Source organism: Indicator indicator, chromosome 24, assembly GCF_027791375.1.
Source record: "Indicator indicator isolate 239-I01 chromosome 24, UM_Iind_1.1, whole genome shotgun sequence".
Lineage (NCBI taxonomy): Eukaryota > Metazoa > Chordata > Aves > Piciformes > Indicatoridae > Indicator > Indicator indicator.
Window position 1 is genome coordinate 669,744 of NC_072033.1, and position 16,688 is coordinate 686,431.

At 52.0% G+C, this 16,688-nt stretch overlaps 1 protein-coding gene across 1 annotated transcript in view; it reads left to right on the forward strand.

Annotated features, from left to right (window-relative positions):
• The window catches only part of RBL1 (RB transcriptional corepressor like 1), a 31,714-nt gene extending 22,451 nt beyond the window's left edge, over window positions 1-9,263 (forward strand). The window contains exons 17-22 of the mRNA XM_054391809.1: window positions 2,427-2,603; window positions 3,381-3,452; window positions 4,095-4,179; window positions 6,910-7,076; window positions 7,948-8,112; window positions 9,093-9,263. Of these exons, the coding sequence (XP_054247784.1) occupies window positions 2,427-2,603; window positions 3,381-3,452; window positions 4,095-4,179; window positions 6,910-7,076; window positions 7,948-8,112; window positions 9,093-9,263 (837 nt within the window). The remainder of the gene's footprint in view (window positions 1-2,426; window positions 2,604-3,380; window positions 3,453-4,094; window positions 4,180-6,909; window positions 7,077-7,947; window positions 8,113-9,092) is intronic.
• Window positions 9,264-16,688: the final 7,425 nt, after the last annotated feature.

The following is a 16,688-nucleotide window of genomic DNA, read 5'->3' on the forward strand; positions in this document are numbered from 1 at the left end:
TGGCCTTCCTGACCCCATCCCTGCACATCTGGGCAGTGTTCCTGTGCTCCTCCAGGCTACCTGTCCCTGCTTCCACCTCCTCTGCAGTTCCCTCTTGCTCCATTTCCTCCATCAGGTCCCTGCTCATCCATGCCAGGCATTTGCCTGATCTCTTACAGGGATCAAGAGCTCCTGTGCTCTAAGGAAAGTGTCCTTAAAGATCTGCCAGCTCTGCTCCCTTCTCCCAGAGGACCATTTCCCAAGGGTTCCTGCTGCTGATGTGTGACCTCAAAAGGCAGTGAGGAGTAACACAGTGCCAGAGAGCTTCTAGAGAAAAGGAACTTCCTGAGCTAGTGAAGGCTTTAAAGGGCAAGTTAAGCAGCAAGTGTGCTCCAAACTGCAGATTGCCTGTTCCTGGTTGCTGTCATGTCCATTGTGAAGTCTGTAAGGGTGACTTGGCTGAAGTCCTGCAGAGGGTCTGTGCCTAAATGAATCTCTCAAAGAGGGTTTTTGCTGCTGTTTTCTCACTGGAGAAGTTGTTTTCAGAGGTTTCCCACTTTTAGAGTATCTCTCTTGTAAACGTAGAAAATTCTGCATTGTACAATCTAAGGTCAGTCTTTATCCTTGGAAGCACCGGGAAGCCTCCTCCTGTGTGTGAAGTATTGATCCTCTAATTTTGCTGCTGATAGCTCATCCCTGCCAGGGCATTCAGAGCTGGCTGGCCAAGCTGTCAGGCATGACCTCAGGATGCCCTTTGGAGGCTTCACTCAGCTGGGAATATCTGAGATGTAGCCATGTGGTAGGCAGCATCCTCCTCTTGGTATGAAAGATGACCAAGGTCTTCATTTAGATTTGTTTTCAGATTTTCACAGAATCACAGAACTGTCAGGGTTGGAAGGGACCTCAAGGCTCATCCAGGTCCAACCCCCTGCCATGGGCAGGGACACCTCACACCACAGCAGGTTGCTCACAGCCACATCCAGCCTGGCTGCAAAAACCTCCAGGGATGAGGCTTCCACCACCTCCCTGGGCAACCTCTGCCAGGCTCTCACCACCCTCATGGGCAACAACTTCTTCCTGACATCCAATCTGAATCTCCCCACTTCTAGTTTTGCTCCATCCCCCCCAGTCCTATCCCTACCCCACACCCTCAAAAGTCCCTCTCCAGCTTTCTTGGAGCCCCCTTCAGATCCTTGCAAGGCCACAAGAAGGTCTCCTGGGAGCCTTCTCCTCTCCAGACTGCACAACCCCAACTCTCTCAGGCTGTCTCCAGAGCAGAGCAGCTCCAGCCCTCTGCTCATCCTCATGGCCCTTCTCTGGACACCTTCCAGCACCTCCAGAGCCTTCCTGGAACAGAGGCTCCAGAACTGGACCCAGAGCTCCAGGTGTGGTCTCAGCAGAGTGGAGCAGAGGGGGAGAATCCCCTCCCTGGCCCTGCTGGCCACACTTCTCTTGCTGCAGCCCAGGCTCTGCTTGGCTCTCTGGGCTGCAAGTGCTCACTGCTGGCTCCTGCTGAGCTTCTCATCCCCCAGCATCCCCAAGGCCTTTTCTTCAGAGCTGCTCTCCAGCCAGTCCCTGCCCAGCCTGCATCAGTGTCTGGGATTGCCCTGACCCAGCTGCAGGACCTTGCACTTGACCTTCTCTTTACAGTGATCATCATATTCTGCATGATAGCTGTTCCCTACTTCCCTTTCTTGTTCCTGTTCCCTGAAGCAAGTGAAAATGAGATGAACTCTTTCTGCTCTCCAGCATACAGAATGTGCCTCATTACCTTCCATCAAGGGAAAACTTCTGAAATCAGTGGGAGGAGGCAAATGCTGCACTTGGTGCTTAGTTCAGGTTCAGAGACAGATTTTTGGTAATCAACAAGAAAAAAAATCTATCAGTTTGTTAATCTGAGACTGTTGATGATAAGAAACAATGTGGGGCCTTCCCTGGGCTTGTTGGAAGTGTTCCCTTACAGTCAGTGATGGCTTAGAATCAGCAGATGGGTTGGGTTGGAAGGGACCCTAAAGACCATCCAGGTCCAACCCCTGCCATAGGCAGGGACACCTCCCACCAGCCCAGCTTGCTCAAGGCCTCATCCAGCCTGACCTGGAACACCTCCAGGGAGGAGGCATCCACAGCCTCCCTGGGCAACTTGTTCCAGTGTCTCACCACCCTCAGCGTCAAGAATTTCTTCCTCATCTCCAGTCTCAATCTCCCCTCTCCCAGCTCAAATCCACTGCCTCCCCAGCCCTTGGCCAGGAGGCTCTCCCCAGCCTAAAGGCATTTCAGTGAGTTCCCTGTAACATGAGAGATCCAACACCCGAACCAAGCTGACAGCCTGATCTGTGAAGACATTGTCCTGGGCAGGGGATGGAAATGTTCAGAGTAGAACAGGACCACTGTGAGGCCTTTGGTTTGTGGCCTGGCCTGGCTGCTCAACCGGTGTGCTCTGCTCCCAGGTTTACCACCTGGCAAGCGTGCGCCTGCGGGACCTGTGCCTCAGGCTGGACGTCTCCAATGACCTGCGCAGGAAGATCTGGACCTGCTTTGAGTTCACCTTGGTCCATTGTGCTGACCTCATGAAGGACAGGCACCTGGACCAGCTCCTCCTCTGTGCCTTTTATATCATGGCAAAGGTAAGGTGGGGTTCTAAGGCAGGGAGAATGCAAATTGTGTGGCTGGTTGGCAGCAGGATTGCTTTATTTATGTCAACTACTGGAGGGAAGGGAAAAGTCCTTCCAAGAAGTGAAACATCCCAGTGTGGTTCTGCCTTGTTTTGTCTGATCTCAGTAGTTCTCATCAGTCAGCCAGGTCGAGAGGACTTCTCTTCCTGATGTTCATAGTGAGCACTGCTCTGCATGGCCAAGGCTCATGCAGTCTCATTGCCTTCTGTTTGTGCTTTCTGCCCTGTGCATGATCTCTGTGATCTGAACTAAAGCCATGGTCACAGTTACAGAATTATGCAGGTGCAGAAATCTGCAGGAGCTCACAGCCTAATGTGTGGATGGAACGTTTCTATCCCACAAAAATCCACTTGGCTTTTGAAGCTTCAGGTGGAGGAATTGAGCTGGCTTCCTGTACTCCTACTTTGTCATTTCTCATTCAGTGTGCAAATGTCTGAATACATTTTGGCTTAATTCCATTGCCCATCTTCAATTTTTGAGTGTCACTAGAAGAAAAGTCAGGAAAGGAATAGTTCCTAAGCACCACAAGTAACAACAGGCTTTGGTAGCTAAGAGAGTAAGGAGTGCCCCAACAAGAAAAATGCTCAGCTTCTGATGCTGAGTTTAATTACACATTCATAGGAATGCTCAGGAAAAGGCTGCCCAGAGGGAAGCTGACTGAACAGACAGCACCTGAGCAGCCCCACCTTGATGCTTGCTCTTGGTGTTCAACAGCCTTTCCTTTTCCAGGTGACCAAAGAGGAAAGGACTTTCCAGGACATCATGAAAAGTTACAGGAACCAGCCCCAGGCACACAGCCATGTGAGTAAATGGCATCACCTGGCCCTTGGCCACAGCTCACAGGTGGCCTCTGTGCTGCCAAGAGTCAAAGCCTCTGCAGTGGTGCACTCACAGAATCAGTGTTAGAGGTTGGAAGGGACAAAGTCCAGAGATCATCCAGTCCACCCCCACTGCCAAAAGCAGGATCACACAGGGTAGTCTGCACAGGAATGCATGCAGGTGGGTTTGGAAAGTCTCCAGAGAAGGAGACTCCACAGCCTCTCTGGGCAGCCTGCTCCAGGCCTCTAGCACCCTCACACCAAACAAGTTTCTCTTCATAGTGAGGTGGAACCTTCTATGTTCAAGTTTGTATCCATTGTTCTTTATCACTGTGCACCACCCAAAAGAGCCTGGCCTCCTCCACTTGACACCCCCCCCTCAGATGTTGATAGACACTGATCAGATCCCTCTCAGCCTTCTCAAGACTGAACAGCCCCAGGGCTCTCAGTCTCTCTTCACAGGGGAGATGCTTAAGTCTCCTAATCATCCTTGTGCCTCTCTGTTGGACTCTCTGAAGCAGATCCCAGTCTCTCTTAAATTGGGAATTCATTCTTGTCCAGGTGGATTTTGTCTATGTTCTGACTTCCTGCTTTTCCTTGACAAGAGTTTTTTTGTGTCCTGTAGGTTTACAGGAGTGTCCTGCTGAGAAATGCTTCTGATGAAGTTGTGCTGGACAGGGGCACAAACCAGGATGTGGAGATGGCAGAAGGTAGGCACAGCAAAGTCATCCACTGCTTCTGCAGGTGTGTTTGTGGGCTCCTGAAGGACTGTGCTGGCAGGCAGGAAGGAGAGCTGCAGCAAGATCTGCAGTTTTAAATGTACTGGAGAGAAATCAATGTCTTGGTGAAGAAGAAACCATCTTGTCAGTAGCCCTCCGGAGTCAGTTGGAAAAGACCTCTGAGATTAGTGGTCCAACCACCCACCTGCCCCCACCATGGCCATGAAACCTTGTCTCCTGTGCAGGAGACACCTCCTGCCTGTTGGCTGTGGAAAATGCACTTCCTAGTTGGGAAAAAAAGTTTCATTTTGCTTGCTGCAGCTTGGTGGCTGCAGGTTGGCGTGTTTCCTGCTGCTCTTCCCAGTGCTGGTGGACAGAGGGAGGTGAGCAGTGCCTGGGATATTTGGCAGGTTTTTCCTTACCATTGCCCACCCTGAAGGCTTCAACAGGGGGAATCTGTTGCAGAAAATAAAGCTGGTGACTCTTTGAGACCACCAGTTGGTTAGAGGAGAAAAAGGAGAAAAGGACAAGAGTAGTGTTGTAGTTTATGGGGAACAAGACACATGCTCTTTTACACCAACCAAAAAGGGGTAAAAGAAAATGCTCCACACAGGACCAGAAAGAATTGGAGATGTCAATGGAAGTACTACTCACAACCATATAAACTATATATAAACAGCCTCAGCCCAGCTCTCTCTAAGCTTACCACAGAGCCTTATTAAGCCAAAACTTTCCACAAACCTTCCCCCAAACCCAGCCAAAACCCCAGGCCTCAAATGCTCCCCTGCTCACCCCACCTCCCTCCCTGCACCTCCCTACCCAGGCCCAAATGACACAGTGAAAATGAGCTTGGCAGCTCCAGGGTCTGCTCCCCTGCACAGCAAAGACAGGGAGCAGAGAGAGGAAAAGGGCAGAGACTGCAATTCTGGCTCTGTCCATCTGGGAGTAGATGCAGAGTTCTGGGAATGGAGTAGCAAAGATTGCACTTTTGCCAGTAGCCACCTCCTGGGCTGTCTGGTCCAGACTCCATGGTTCTTGAACTCATAACAAGCAGCATTTGAGACAAGCATGCAAATGGTGCCAGAGCTGCTTCTGGTGACACCACAGGAGACAAACATCACGAGGCGGCCTGTGAGCAGGGCAGGTCTGCAGCCAGGACACACAGAGTTCCAGCAGTGGGTGTGAATTCCCCCTGTGCTGTCAGGGTCACTCTGGACTCGTGATGGTTCCTCTGCTGTGATCTCAAAGTGTAAATACTCAGGTGCCCATGCCAGGGGTTTGCTCCAATCAACAGCAGAACCTCATTGTTTGCACAGAGAGCAGCACCTAAGGGGTAGGGAAAGATGAGAGAAGGGGAAAAAAGGAAAGAGAGAGAAAAGAGAAGGAGGCTGATGGCTGCCACCAGTGTGAGGGCCCAGAGACAGCTCTCTGCTCCCAGGTCCAGTGCTGCTGGACCTCTCCTGATCCTGGTGGGGAAAGCTCTGCCAAAGCTGCTTGCTAGGGAGACCTCCTCTATAGTCAGTTACCTACCTGTCCCTAGCCAGGCTCTGCCTCTCCCTGCCTCTGCCTCTCACCAGCCAGGCTTCCATACATGCCCGGGCAGGGGTGCCTGAGGTGTGTGCTCTGTGCCTCATGTAGGCTCAGCATCCTGTCCAGCAGCTCCACACTTGGCTGCTGTAGAGCAGCTGAAGTGGCACTGGGCTCTGGTGTTGCAGGCAAATGGACTCAGGTCCAAAGTTCTTTGTTCGTCTGCAGTTCATAGACTCATAGAATGGTGTGGGTTGGAAGGGACCTCTGAAGGTCATCCAGTCCAACCCCCAGTTAGCAGTTGTCTCTCCTCTAGCTTTATCTCTGCTTCTCTGCCACTAGCTGCCAGGAGCATGTGCTGCTGAGTTGATACAAGGCAGACACTCAGGGGTAGCAGCTGAAGCTGGGGGGGTGTCTCAGTGCACTGATTGCAAGAGGCTTTATTCTCTGTTGCCCAGTTTTGCTTGGCAGCAGACAGGAGGATGGAACACAAGAGGCTGTATTCAGCGGTGGGGAAGAAGAACATGAGGAGAGATGTCCTTGCTGTGTGGCTGCAGTTCTGCTCACCCAACACCTGAACGAGTGGTGTGGTGGCTGCCTTGCAGCAGACTTAAGATGAGCACAAAGCTGATCTTCACCAGCTGATCACCAGAAACCTCAGAAGCTGGAAGCTCAGTGTTCAGAGTGCCAAATGGCATTGTACCCTTGCCCCCAGTGAGCATGGCAGGAGGGCTCTGTGGGGGACAGCTTTTCTTACAGCTACTGCCAGGTTTGGAACAAAGATCTGTGCTGGCCTTCAGCCACAGGGTTGGAAGGGACCTCTGAAGGTCATCTTGTCCAACCCCCATGCAGTCAGCAAGGACATCCCCAACTAGGTCAACCCTGTCAGAGCTCCATCAAGCCTGACCTTGAATGTCTCCAGGGATGACCTCCACCACCTTCCTGGGCAACCTGTTCTGGTGTTCCACTACCCTAAATCTACTCATCATCCACAGTGATTTGGAGCTCCCCGTGATGTTCCTAACCACCTCCTAGTATCACCCCCTGCTCCTGTCTGAAGCACACTCCTGAGCTAATCTCATCACTGGTCCATTTGTGAACAGGTTCCTGTCAGCTGGACATTGCAGGTTTGGACCTGCAGTGCCAGGGCCACCAAAGCTCCCTCTGAAATGTGAGGCTCTCTCTTCTTGCCAGGCTGGCCCGTGAAAACTGAGAGCCCTTCAGGAGGATCTGCAGCAGAGAGCTCCAGGGAGCCAGGAACAGAGGAGAGAGGAGACCTCATTAAGTTCTACAATGCAGTCTATGTAGGAAGGGTCAAGTCCTTCGTGCTGAAGTACGACGTCACCAACCAGGACCACGTCGTAAGTAAAGCCCTGGGACTTCTGCTGGCTCTGGCCAGACACAGAGCTGCTGCCCTGACAGCTAAACCTGCGGGGAGAGTTTTGTTCTGTTACCACCTTGTGGGCTTAGTGCTTACATAGTCACAGATGGCATTGGGTTGGAAGGGACCCTCCAAGGGCATCTTGTCCAATCTCCCTGCAGGCAGCAGGGACACCTCCAATTAGAGCAGGCTGCCCAGGGACACATTGTCTGACCTTCAGTGTCTCCAGGGACATGGCCTCCACCACCTCCCTGGGCAGCCTGTCCCAGTGTCTCCCCACCCTCACTGTCCAGAACTTCCTCCTGACATCCAACCTAAATCTGTCCTGTTCCAGTTTCAAAACGTTGTCCCTTGTCCTATCCCCACAGCCCCTTCCCAGCCCTCTTGTAGGTCCCCTTCAGATATTGAAATGCAGCTCTAAGGTCACCCTGGAGTCTTCTCCTCTCCAGGCCCAACTCTCTCAGCTTGTCCCCATAGGGGAGGTTCTCCAGCCCTTGTGACCTCCTCGGCACCCTCTCCAGCAGGTCCTCTTGTGCTGGTTACCCCAGAGCTGGACACAGTGCTCTAGGTGAGGTCTCAGCAGAGCAGAGGGTTACAGGTGATGCTGCAACTGCTTTCAGAGCATTCCAAGAGGACAGGTGCGGATGCAGTTCAGTTTACAGCCCTGGTTTTGGCCTCTTGCCATTGCTGTCAGCCATTTGGTCAGGTGCCTGGGGGGTGTCTGGTGCCTGGGGGGTGTTTGCTCTGTGCCTCATCTGTGATTCCTGAAGGATGCCCTGCAGGTTTGTTAATCTTCCTTTCTCTGAGGCATCTTCTGCTTCAGCTCCTGTGCAGTTTGTCCTCCCTTGCAGATGGAGGCCCCCCCGCTATCTCCGTTCCCCAGCGTGCAGCCGCAGGTGGTGTCCCCCCGCAGGGTCTCCCAGCTGCACTCCATCTATGTCTCTCCGCACAAGAACGGTGCCTGCCTGACCCCCCGCTCCGCGCTGCTCTACAGGTTCAACGGCAGCCCCTGCAAGGTAGGGGGGGAAAGGCTGAAAGGGATCAGTGCCAGAGTGAGCTCAGATTGCACAGTCACAGATGGCACTGGGTTGGAAGGGACCCTCCAAGGGCATCTTGTCCAACACCCTTGCAGCCCCAGCAGGGACACCTCCAGCTGGAGCAGGCTGCCCAGGGACACATCAAGCCTGATCTCAAATGTTTCCAGGGATGGAGCCTCTATCACATCCCTGGGCAGCCTATCCCAGTGTCTTCCCACCCTCACTGTGCAGAACTTCCTCCTGATGTCCAACCTAACTCTGCCCTGCTCCATTGCCCCTCAGCCTATCCCCACAGGCCCTTCTGAACAGTCCCTCCCCAGCCTGCCTGCAGTTCCCCTTCAGATATTGAAATGCAGCTCTAAGGTCTCCCTGGAGCCTTTTCTTCCCCAGGCTAAACAGCCCCAACTCTCTCAGCCTATCTCCAATGCAGAGGTTCTCCACCCTCTGATCATCTCTCTGGCCTCTTCTAGACCCTTTCCATCAGGCCCATGTCTCTCTTATGTTGGGGGCCCCATAGCTGGACACAGCACTGCAGGTGAGGTCCCCCCAGAGCAGAGGGGCAGGATCTCTCTTCATCTCTGGCCACACTGCTTTGGCTGCAGCCCAGGCTGTCCTTGGCCTTCTGTGCTGCCAGTGCCCATTTCTGTCTTCTGTCCAACTTCTCCCCCACTAGCACCCCCATATCCTGCTCTGCAGGGCTGCTCTGGATCTCATAGGTCCCCAGCCTGGAGTGATATCAAGGGTGGCCTGGCCCCCCCTTCAAGACCTGCTCACCTGCTCTAGCACAGTGAGGTTTCACTGTGCCAGTCTCAGCTGGCCGTGAAGGGCAGAGCTCTTGGCATGGAATCCATCACTCACTCAAAGAGCTGCAAAGAAACTTTTTGTTCTCAGATAACCAAAAACCAGAGCAGGTTGGAACTGGGGCTGCAGTAATTCTTCATTTCTTTTCTTGGTGGCAGAGTTTGAAGGACATCAACGAGATGATCAAGCAGGGTGAGCAGAGGAGCAAGAAGCGAGCGCTCAGCGTCGACAGTGACGGCGAGTCCCCGAGCAAGCGCCGGTGCCAGGAGAGCGACGACGTCCTGCTCAAGCGGCTCCAGGACGTCGTCAGCGAGAGAGCAAACCACTGAACCTCCCTTCCTCACTGCTAGCTAAAGGCTGTGGGCTGCACACAGTGCCTGTGCTCTTTACCTCTTGTTTTTTGTATGCAGACAGCTGCCAAGGGTCTTTAACTTGGAGCTGTCACCTGAGCACCAGAGGATGCAGAAAGCAAGGGTGAGGTGGTGGAGGCCAGGGAAGAGAGGTGGTGGTGGTCTTCCTTTCACGTCCTTGCTGTGCTGTGACTTACTGTTTGAGCTGGTTTAGCAGAACTTGTAGAAGGCTGCGTTGGATGTTCACCAGCCTGATTTAGAGCAGCATGAACTCTGATTCATGAACTCAACTTCTAGTAATACAAGTTTAGTGTTGGGATAAGGATGCCAAGGAAATGAGTGAAGTCCTTGAGTCTCTCCAAGCTTTTGGTGTTTGGAGTAGAAATCTGGGAAGTGCCTTAGTGTCAGATGTGGGATTTGATGCATTGTCTTACTGTGCGGTAACTGCAGTGGAGACTACACTGATCACTGAGTCTCGGGAGGAGCTGAGCAGTTTTGAACTTTGATTTGTGTTGTGCTCCATCTCCTGTCAGAAGTGCAGCAGAAAGCTGTGCTGTGGCTTGGGGCAGGCAGCTGCTGTGCCAGCAAACACTGTCAGCAGGAAGTACCAAGAGCAGTGACATAAAGTGGACACTGACATCTGAGCAGATGCTGAGATGGGATTCAGGGAGTCCAAGTCACCTTTCTCTCAAGCCCAGAGAGCTGCTCCTTTCCTGCTGGAGCTGACACAACCTTCCTGTAGAAGCTGTTCCTCCACATTGCAGCTTACCTGTGAGCGAGCAGGAGCTGGTCACAAGCAGCTGCTGGGCTCTGGACCATCTTACAGCTGTTCAGAGGCACAAATTCATTTAGCAAATGGCATCTCTTTTGTTCTCCTGAAGATCTCAGCCTCTTGTGTAGTATCTACACTGAATGTAAGCCCTTCAGACAAGGCCTGTTTGTGTATGGGGGAGGGGGTATAGCTGTTGAAGGCCTGGATTCCCTGGAAGTGTGTAGATTCCAGCATCCAGTTCTTGTAACTAAGTTTCTGATGCTGAAGGGTTTGACAGGATTTATTTTACCAAAACTGGGAAAAGCCAAGGTTTAGTTGTTACTGTAAATCACTAGAGTCAAGGTTTAGTCATTACTGTAAATCAGTAGCTTGATCTTATTCCAGAACTGCTTTTAAGGTTTGAGCCATAGAAAAACTTCTCAGCACTGTATTGTTCAGATTCTGTGTATACTGAACTGAAAAAACAATGGAATGATTCCATAGGACTTGCTTTAGGAGCTCTGCTCCCTTTACTGCTGGCTTTGTTCAGTGTGTGCTGAGAGAGCTGCTGTGCCTCAGTTCAGGGAAGAGCTCTGCCATGATTTCAGGCCAACGACTCTGGCCAGCAGCAGTGGAGGAAAGCACAGGAGCAGGGACCCTGCTCAGCAGTGAGTAGAAAGTTTATAAACCATCATTTGCTTCAATGCTGGATTAGTTTTAATTTTTTTTTTTTTTGCTCTCCAAAAAAGGTGGTTTGGCTGGGGAGAGCTGTGGTGTGAGGCAATGGCCACACAGTGGGTGAGGTTTCATCCAGATTCTTCAGTTCCTTTAGTTTTATTCAATTTTTAATGTTTGCCTCCAGATCTTGAGATGAAAAATGCAAGAGAAAGCTTCCTCTCCTGATCTGCTCCTCGGTGCTGTTGCAGCTATAACCATTCAGTGTCTGCTTCAGTCCCTGAAAGCCTCCTGGGCTGGGGGGTGGGAACAGGGAATCTCTCTTTAGCTTTTGGCAGCCTGGTTTATGGAGGATCCATGGAGGATGGCAGCTTTGGGTGGGGAACACCCAGTCAGGCTGCATGGCTGTGTGGGGTGAGCAGCGCACAGGGATCTCCCCTCACACCTTTGCTCACCACTGCTGGAACTGCAGAAAACCGATGGTGCTAAAATCCTTTTGAGTTGGCATGAGAAAAAAGGAAATGCTGCAAGGGGCTGCAGCTCAGGTTTGTATTCACCTTTGCAGGTGATGATAGAAAAGAATGTTTGGTTTGTTGAGCATCTAAAAACACAACTGTGAAGATTAAGGGTTCCAAAGTGCCTTCCCTTGTAAATATGTATTTTATAACAAACAGTTAAACTATTGGAAGCTGTGTGGCGGTTTCTGTGGTAATTCATTAACGGAGCCTCCTGTCTGCTTTGCTTGGCTTGTCAAGTACTCTTAGCCTTTTCATGCTCCTGCAAATTTCCTGGGGACTTTTTCAGTTTCATTTCATCTTTTGTGTTTCCTCCTGAAGTTTCTGCACTGTTTGTGTTTCTGGGAGGAGAATGTGAGTAATGCAGTGCATGGAGGAACCAAAACCCACTGAAGAGGAGCAAAGCTTGCAGTGGTGCTCACAGAGGGAGGTGTGCCTGCAGCAGAGGTGAGGTCTGACCTCCTGGCTCTGTGGCCACCAGCTGCAGCGTGCTGGTGCTTCCTGCCCTCCTCCCAGGGCATTGAAAACCAGCTTTGGGACAGGTTCAGATTTGTACCAGAGGGCTTCATGCTGGCTTTGGCTCTGCAGGTAAGCTTGAAGCTGGCACAAACTCAGGGCTTCTTGAGCAGCTCTTGGACACTAGCAGCAGGCTAATTTGTGCAGTCAGCTGGAATGGCTTTTTTTGACACTAGAGCTTTGAGGTTAAAATACTTCCTAGAATCACAGAATGTTAGAGGCTGAAGGGACCTCCACAGACCATCCAGTCCAACGCCCCTGCCAGAGCAGGAGCACCTAGAGCAGATCACACAGGAACATATACAGGTGGGTCCTGATCTTCAGAGAAGGAGACTCCACAACCCCCCTGGGCAGCCTGCTCCAGACTTCAGCTGTAATTGCCAACCCAAAGGGATGTGGTGGGACAGAGGAAGTGTATCTGGGTTTTGTCTGTATGCTGCCTCTGGCAGATGAGGAAAGCCCCCGACGGGTGGCAGTGTGAAGTGACAAACAGGCTGCTGCATCTGAGCCTTGCACACTGCCTTCTCTCTGCCAGGCCTGGTGTTGCCCAGACAGAAGGATTTTCATTAGTACTCCAGCTGGATTCAAAGCTTCCATCTTTGCTACAGGTCAGCTTTCCGGAGTCAGAGGAAGAGAGATTTCATAACCTTCCCTTCAGTGCCACTAGGAGCATGGTAAATCTGCCAACACTTCACATCTAAGCAGTACTTCAGTACTGGGTTGCCACATCCCAGGTGTTGTACTAAGATGTGGCCTCCAGAAGATTTGTGGTTAGAATGCAAAGAGGCAGTGTGGGAAACTGAAACTGATTTTCTGTTGAGTTTCCTGCTAGGAAATGCCCTTCCCTTTCCCACCCTGTGACTGGTGCAGGTTGGTTTGTTGTTTGTTCCTTGAGGAGCAGTAAGAACTTAAACTGGGGACACAAGGAAGAGCTGCAAAGGTCTAAGGAGTGCTGGGATCTCGGGTGAAAGGAGGTCAACTTGTACTCATCTGGACCAAAGAAAGTTTACAACTTGCCACCTAAGAAGCAGCAGCTCCTGAAAAACAGTTGTGATGTGAAGGTGATGCCAAACTCAGAGACCTCCCTGAGTAACTGGAATGCATTGAGTGGCAGGTGAGTCATAGGTAGGTTCCACTTGTGGTTCCCAACCTGCATGCAGCCAGCTGCCAGCTCATCTGAGCCAGAAAGCTGGGCAGGGCTGATGGGCACGGGGCTCACATGGTGCCTCCTCATCCTGCAAGTTAACACAGCTGAGGAATAGGCAATATTGGGCTTGAGGGAGCTCAGTTTGTCCTGTGCCTGCCCTCCACAGCAGTGTTCCCCAAACCAGCTGTTGCCTCTTGGCTGAGGCATCAACCGTGGCAGCTTTGCTGCAAGGACCCCCTCTGCCCTCTCACGGCATCCACCATGGCTCCCAGCAACAGAAAAACCATTGCAAGAGTTTAGTTAGAAGAATTTCAGCTCGTTCAGGTGGGGGTGATGGTGGAGGAGAAGCTCAACAGGAACCAGCAGTGAGCACTTGCAGCCCAGAGAGCCAAGCAGAGCCTGGGCTGCAGCAAGAGAAGTGTGGCCAACAGGGCCAGGGAGGGGATTCTCCCCCTCTGCTCCACTCTGCTGAGACCACACCTGGAGCTCTGGGTCCAGTTCTGGAGCCTCTGTTCCAGGAAGGATCTGGAGGTGCTGGAAGGTGTCCAGAGAAGAGCCATGAGGAGGAGCAGAGGGCTGGAGCTGCTCTGCTCTGGAGACAGCCTGAGAGAGCTGGGGTTGTGCAGTCTGGAGAGGAGAAGGCTCCCAGGAGACCTTGTGGCCTTCCAGGATCTGAAGGGGGCTCCAAGAAAGCTGGGGAGGGACTTTTGAGGGTGTCAGGGAGTGATAGGACTGGGGGGGTGGAGCAAAAGTAGAAGTGGGGAGATTCAGATTGGAGGTTAAAAAGAAATTCTTCCCCATGAGGGTGGTGAGAGCCTGGCAGAGGTTGCCCAGGGAGGTGGTGGAAGCCTCATCCCTGGAGGTTTTTGCAGCCAGGCTGGATGTGGCTGTGGGTAACTTGATGTAGTGTGAGGTGTCCCTGCCTATGGTAGCGGGGTTGGAACTGGATGATCTTGTGATCCCTTCTAACCCTAGCAGTTCTGTGGCTCTATGAAATAGGGGGTTGGGAGGTTCAAGGCCATGGAAGGAATGGGCATCTTTGCAGTGGGGCTGGAGCATTGCTCCACAGAGCCCAGCAAAACCAGGTAAGTGCTGCTAGGAACTGGTGAAGTGAATAACACAGACCTGTGGGAGGATGATGGCAGAGAGGTGAGGAGGGCTGTGAACACACCCAGCTGATCTGCAGCTGAGCTGTGGAGAAACAGCTAACACTGCTTGCTTTGCCCTGTGGGCTGGACCAGTCCAACAGCTGTGCTTTGGTAACACAGGCCTGGGACATGCTTGGAGGCACTTTATTGAACATGTTTGAGATTCCTGCCCTGCTCTGGGACAGACCCAAGCTCAAACTACACCTGTGAGACTCTCTGCAATGCAGTAAAACCTCCAGGTGTGACCCTCCAGCATGGACCGAGCAATGTGGTGCCCCTGCCTGTGTGCCTCTGCCCAGCACTGCTTCAGCAAGGTCACAAAGATAAACTTCATCTTTGCATTTCACCCCTGGGTTGTGGCTGCTCTGCCTCCTGCCTGTGTTGGCTCCCACATGACCCTACACAGAGACGAGCCCTCAGCATCCTGACTTTTCCTGTTTGCCCTCAGGGGGCCTCCTGTTGAGCTCTCCTTAGATTTCTGCACCAAGTTGCAGGCCCAGAGCTACAGCACAGAGGCTTCCTGTGCAGGCAGGGAGGGAGGGTGTCCAGGCTGACTTCACTGCACCCAAATAAGAGCAAGCTGAACACAGACATTTTCTTCCCTTCCCCTTTTCCATGTGCTTTGGTTCCTGGGGATGCTGCCCAGACAATGCCCTGCCTAGTGCAGGGTTTCCTTTTCTTTTTTCCTCCTACTAGCAAGGGTGAAACCGGTCACCCTCCATGCTGTTGCTACAGGGGTGTAACACCAGCAGGTGATCCAAAAAAAGATGTCCTGACATTTTGAGGATACTCCTCCCTTGCTATTTTTCAGGCCACAAACACAATGAGATCCCTCCTGAATTGCATTTTTTTTTTTTTTATGAGCATTCCAGCTGTCTTGGGCCCATGATAGGATGTGTGTCCTTCAACTCCTCCTCTTCCCCAGAACAATCCTTAGGTATGGTCCAGCTACTGAATGACACAGAGTCAGAGAGTGCCAGGTGGGAAGGGACCCCAGGGATCATCTGCATCTGCTCCAACCTTTCTAGGTCACAGGGCAGTTAACTGAGCTGCTCAGCACCCTGCCAAGCTGAGCCTTCAGACTGCCCAGTGCAAGGGACACCACTGCTTTCCTTGGGAGATGATTCCAGTCTCTGACTGTGCTCATGGGGAAATATTTTCTCCTGGAGTGCAATGGGAATGTCCCCAGCACTAAGTTGTCCCCATTGCCCTTTGTCTTTTCCATGGCACTCCTTGTCAAAAAGGAGTCTCCATCCTCCTGGCAGCTGCCCTCTATGGCCTGGTACTGAGCATGGCCTGAGCTAGGCAGAGCCCTTTTGAACACTGGTGGAGGCAGTGCAGGGACAGGAGGTGAATCATTCCTTAAAAGAACAAGCAGCAGTGTGGGAATGGAGTGGGTGTAGGAATGGAGGGATGAGGCTATTTGACATGACCCTTGATGGACCTGGTCTGCTCTAGTCTCCTGAGGCTGCTTCCAAGAAGAGAAGTGTTTTCTCTAACTGGGTGCAACCAGTGCTCAGCAGGCAGTTTCGTTTCTGGGTGATGACAGCACAGTGCTGATGGCGCTCACAGGAAGCCCCAGAGGGGATGGAGAGAGATTCACCTAGATGAAACCAGGCAGTGAGCAATCAGTGCAACTCCCTGAGTAGAGCTGGGACCTGAGGAAGCAGAATATTCACTTTGTGTGGCAGTTTGAGGCTGGCTGTCTTTAAGAGGGCCACAGAGTTGAGGCTTCCACTGGAGAGGAAGCCCCATGGGTGGACACAGGAAATGGTGCAGTTCTAACCATAAATCCTATAAAGCTGGCTGAGAAATCTGTCTCCTCCCCTTTTCTCTCTCCTCCCAGGAAGACATCCAGGCTTTTATTTCCTGCAGAGGAGTGGGGCCTGGTTGTCAGCCTTGGCAATGCTGCCTATTAGGCCTGGGCTGCTTAACTGGGGCCTGGAGCTGCCAAGCTGAACTTGTGCTGCATGTCAAACCTTGGTGCTATGGAGGGAGAGGGCCCTGGTAGGGAGGGGGGCATGGAAGCCTGGGTTGGTTGGCCTAGTGTGAAGAGGGTTGGGTGTGAAGCTTTGGCTTGCTATGGATTTCTTTGTGTTTGATGTGCTTTGCTATGTTCCCCACTATGGAACTGTATTTGTGAAGAGCCTTCCCATCTGCACTTTCCATCAGTATCCAATCCAATTGTGTGAGCATTATTCTGTTGCCCCTTCTGGAGCCACAGAGCATTCTGCCTGCTCATTAAACCACCCCACCTGGGAGAGCAAAGGCCTGTGGGTGACAGCAGCCAGCCCTGCACCATGCAGAGACCTCAGGAGAAACCTCGGGAAGGATTTTTGTTGTTAAGATGACAGTTTGAGCATTTGTGTCTTTGGGGATTTTTTTCTGATGCTGTTTTTCTTTTCTACACATCTGAACCTTGCTGGGGGAGTTGTGACATGAACACAGTGATTCCCAGGGCTGTGTTTTGGTGGATCTGCCCAGGGGTGCTCTCACTGCTCCTCCTCAGCAGGGCAAGAGGAGGACATTCAGTGAAGAAGCTCCTGATCTGAGATGAGGACAAGGACCAACTGCTGTCAAGGGCAAAAGACTGGGGCTGGGGAAGATTAATTTTATTTGCAACTAAAAACAAGTAACAAAAACAAAATACAC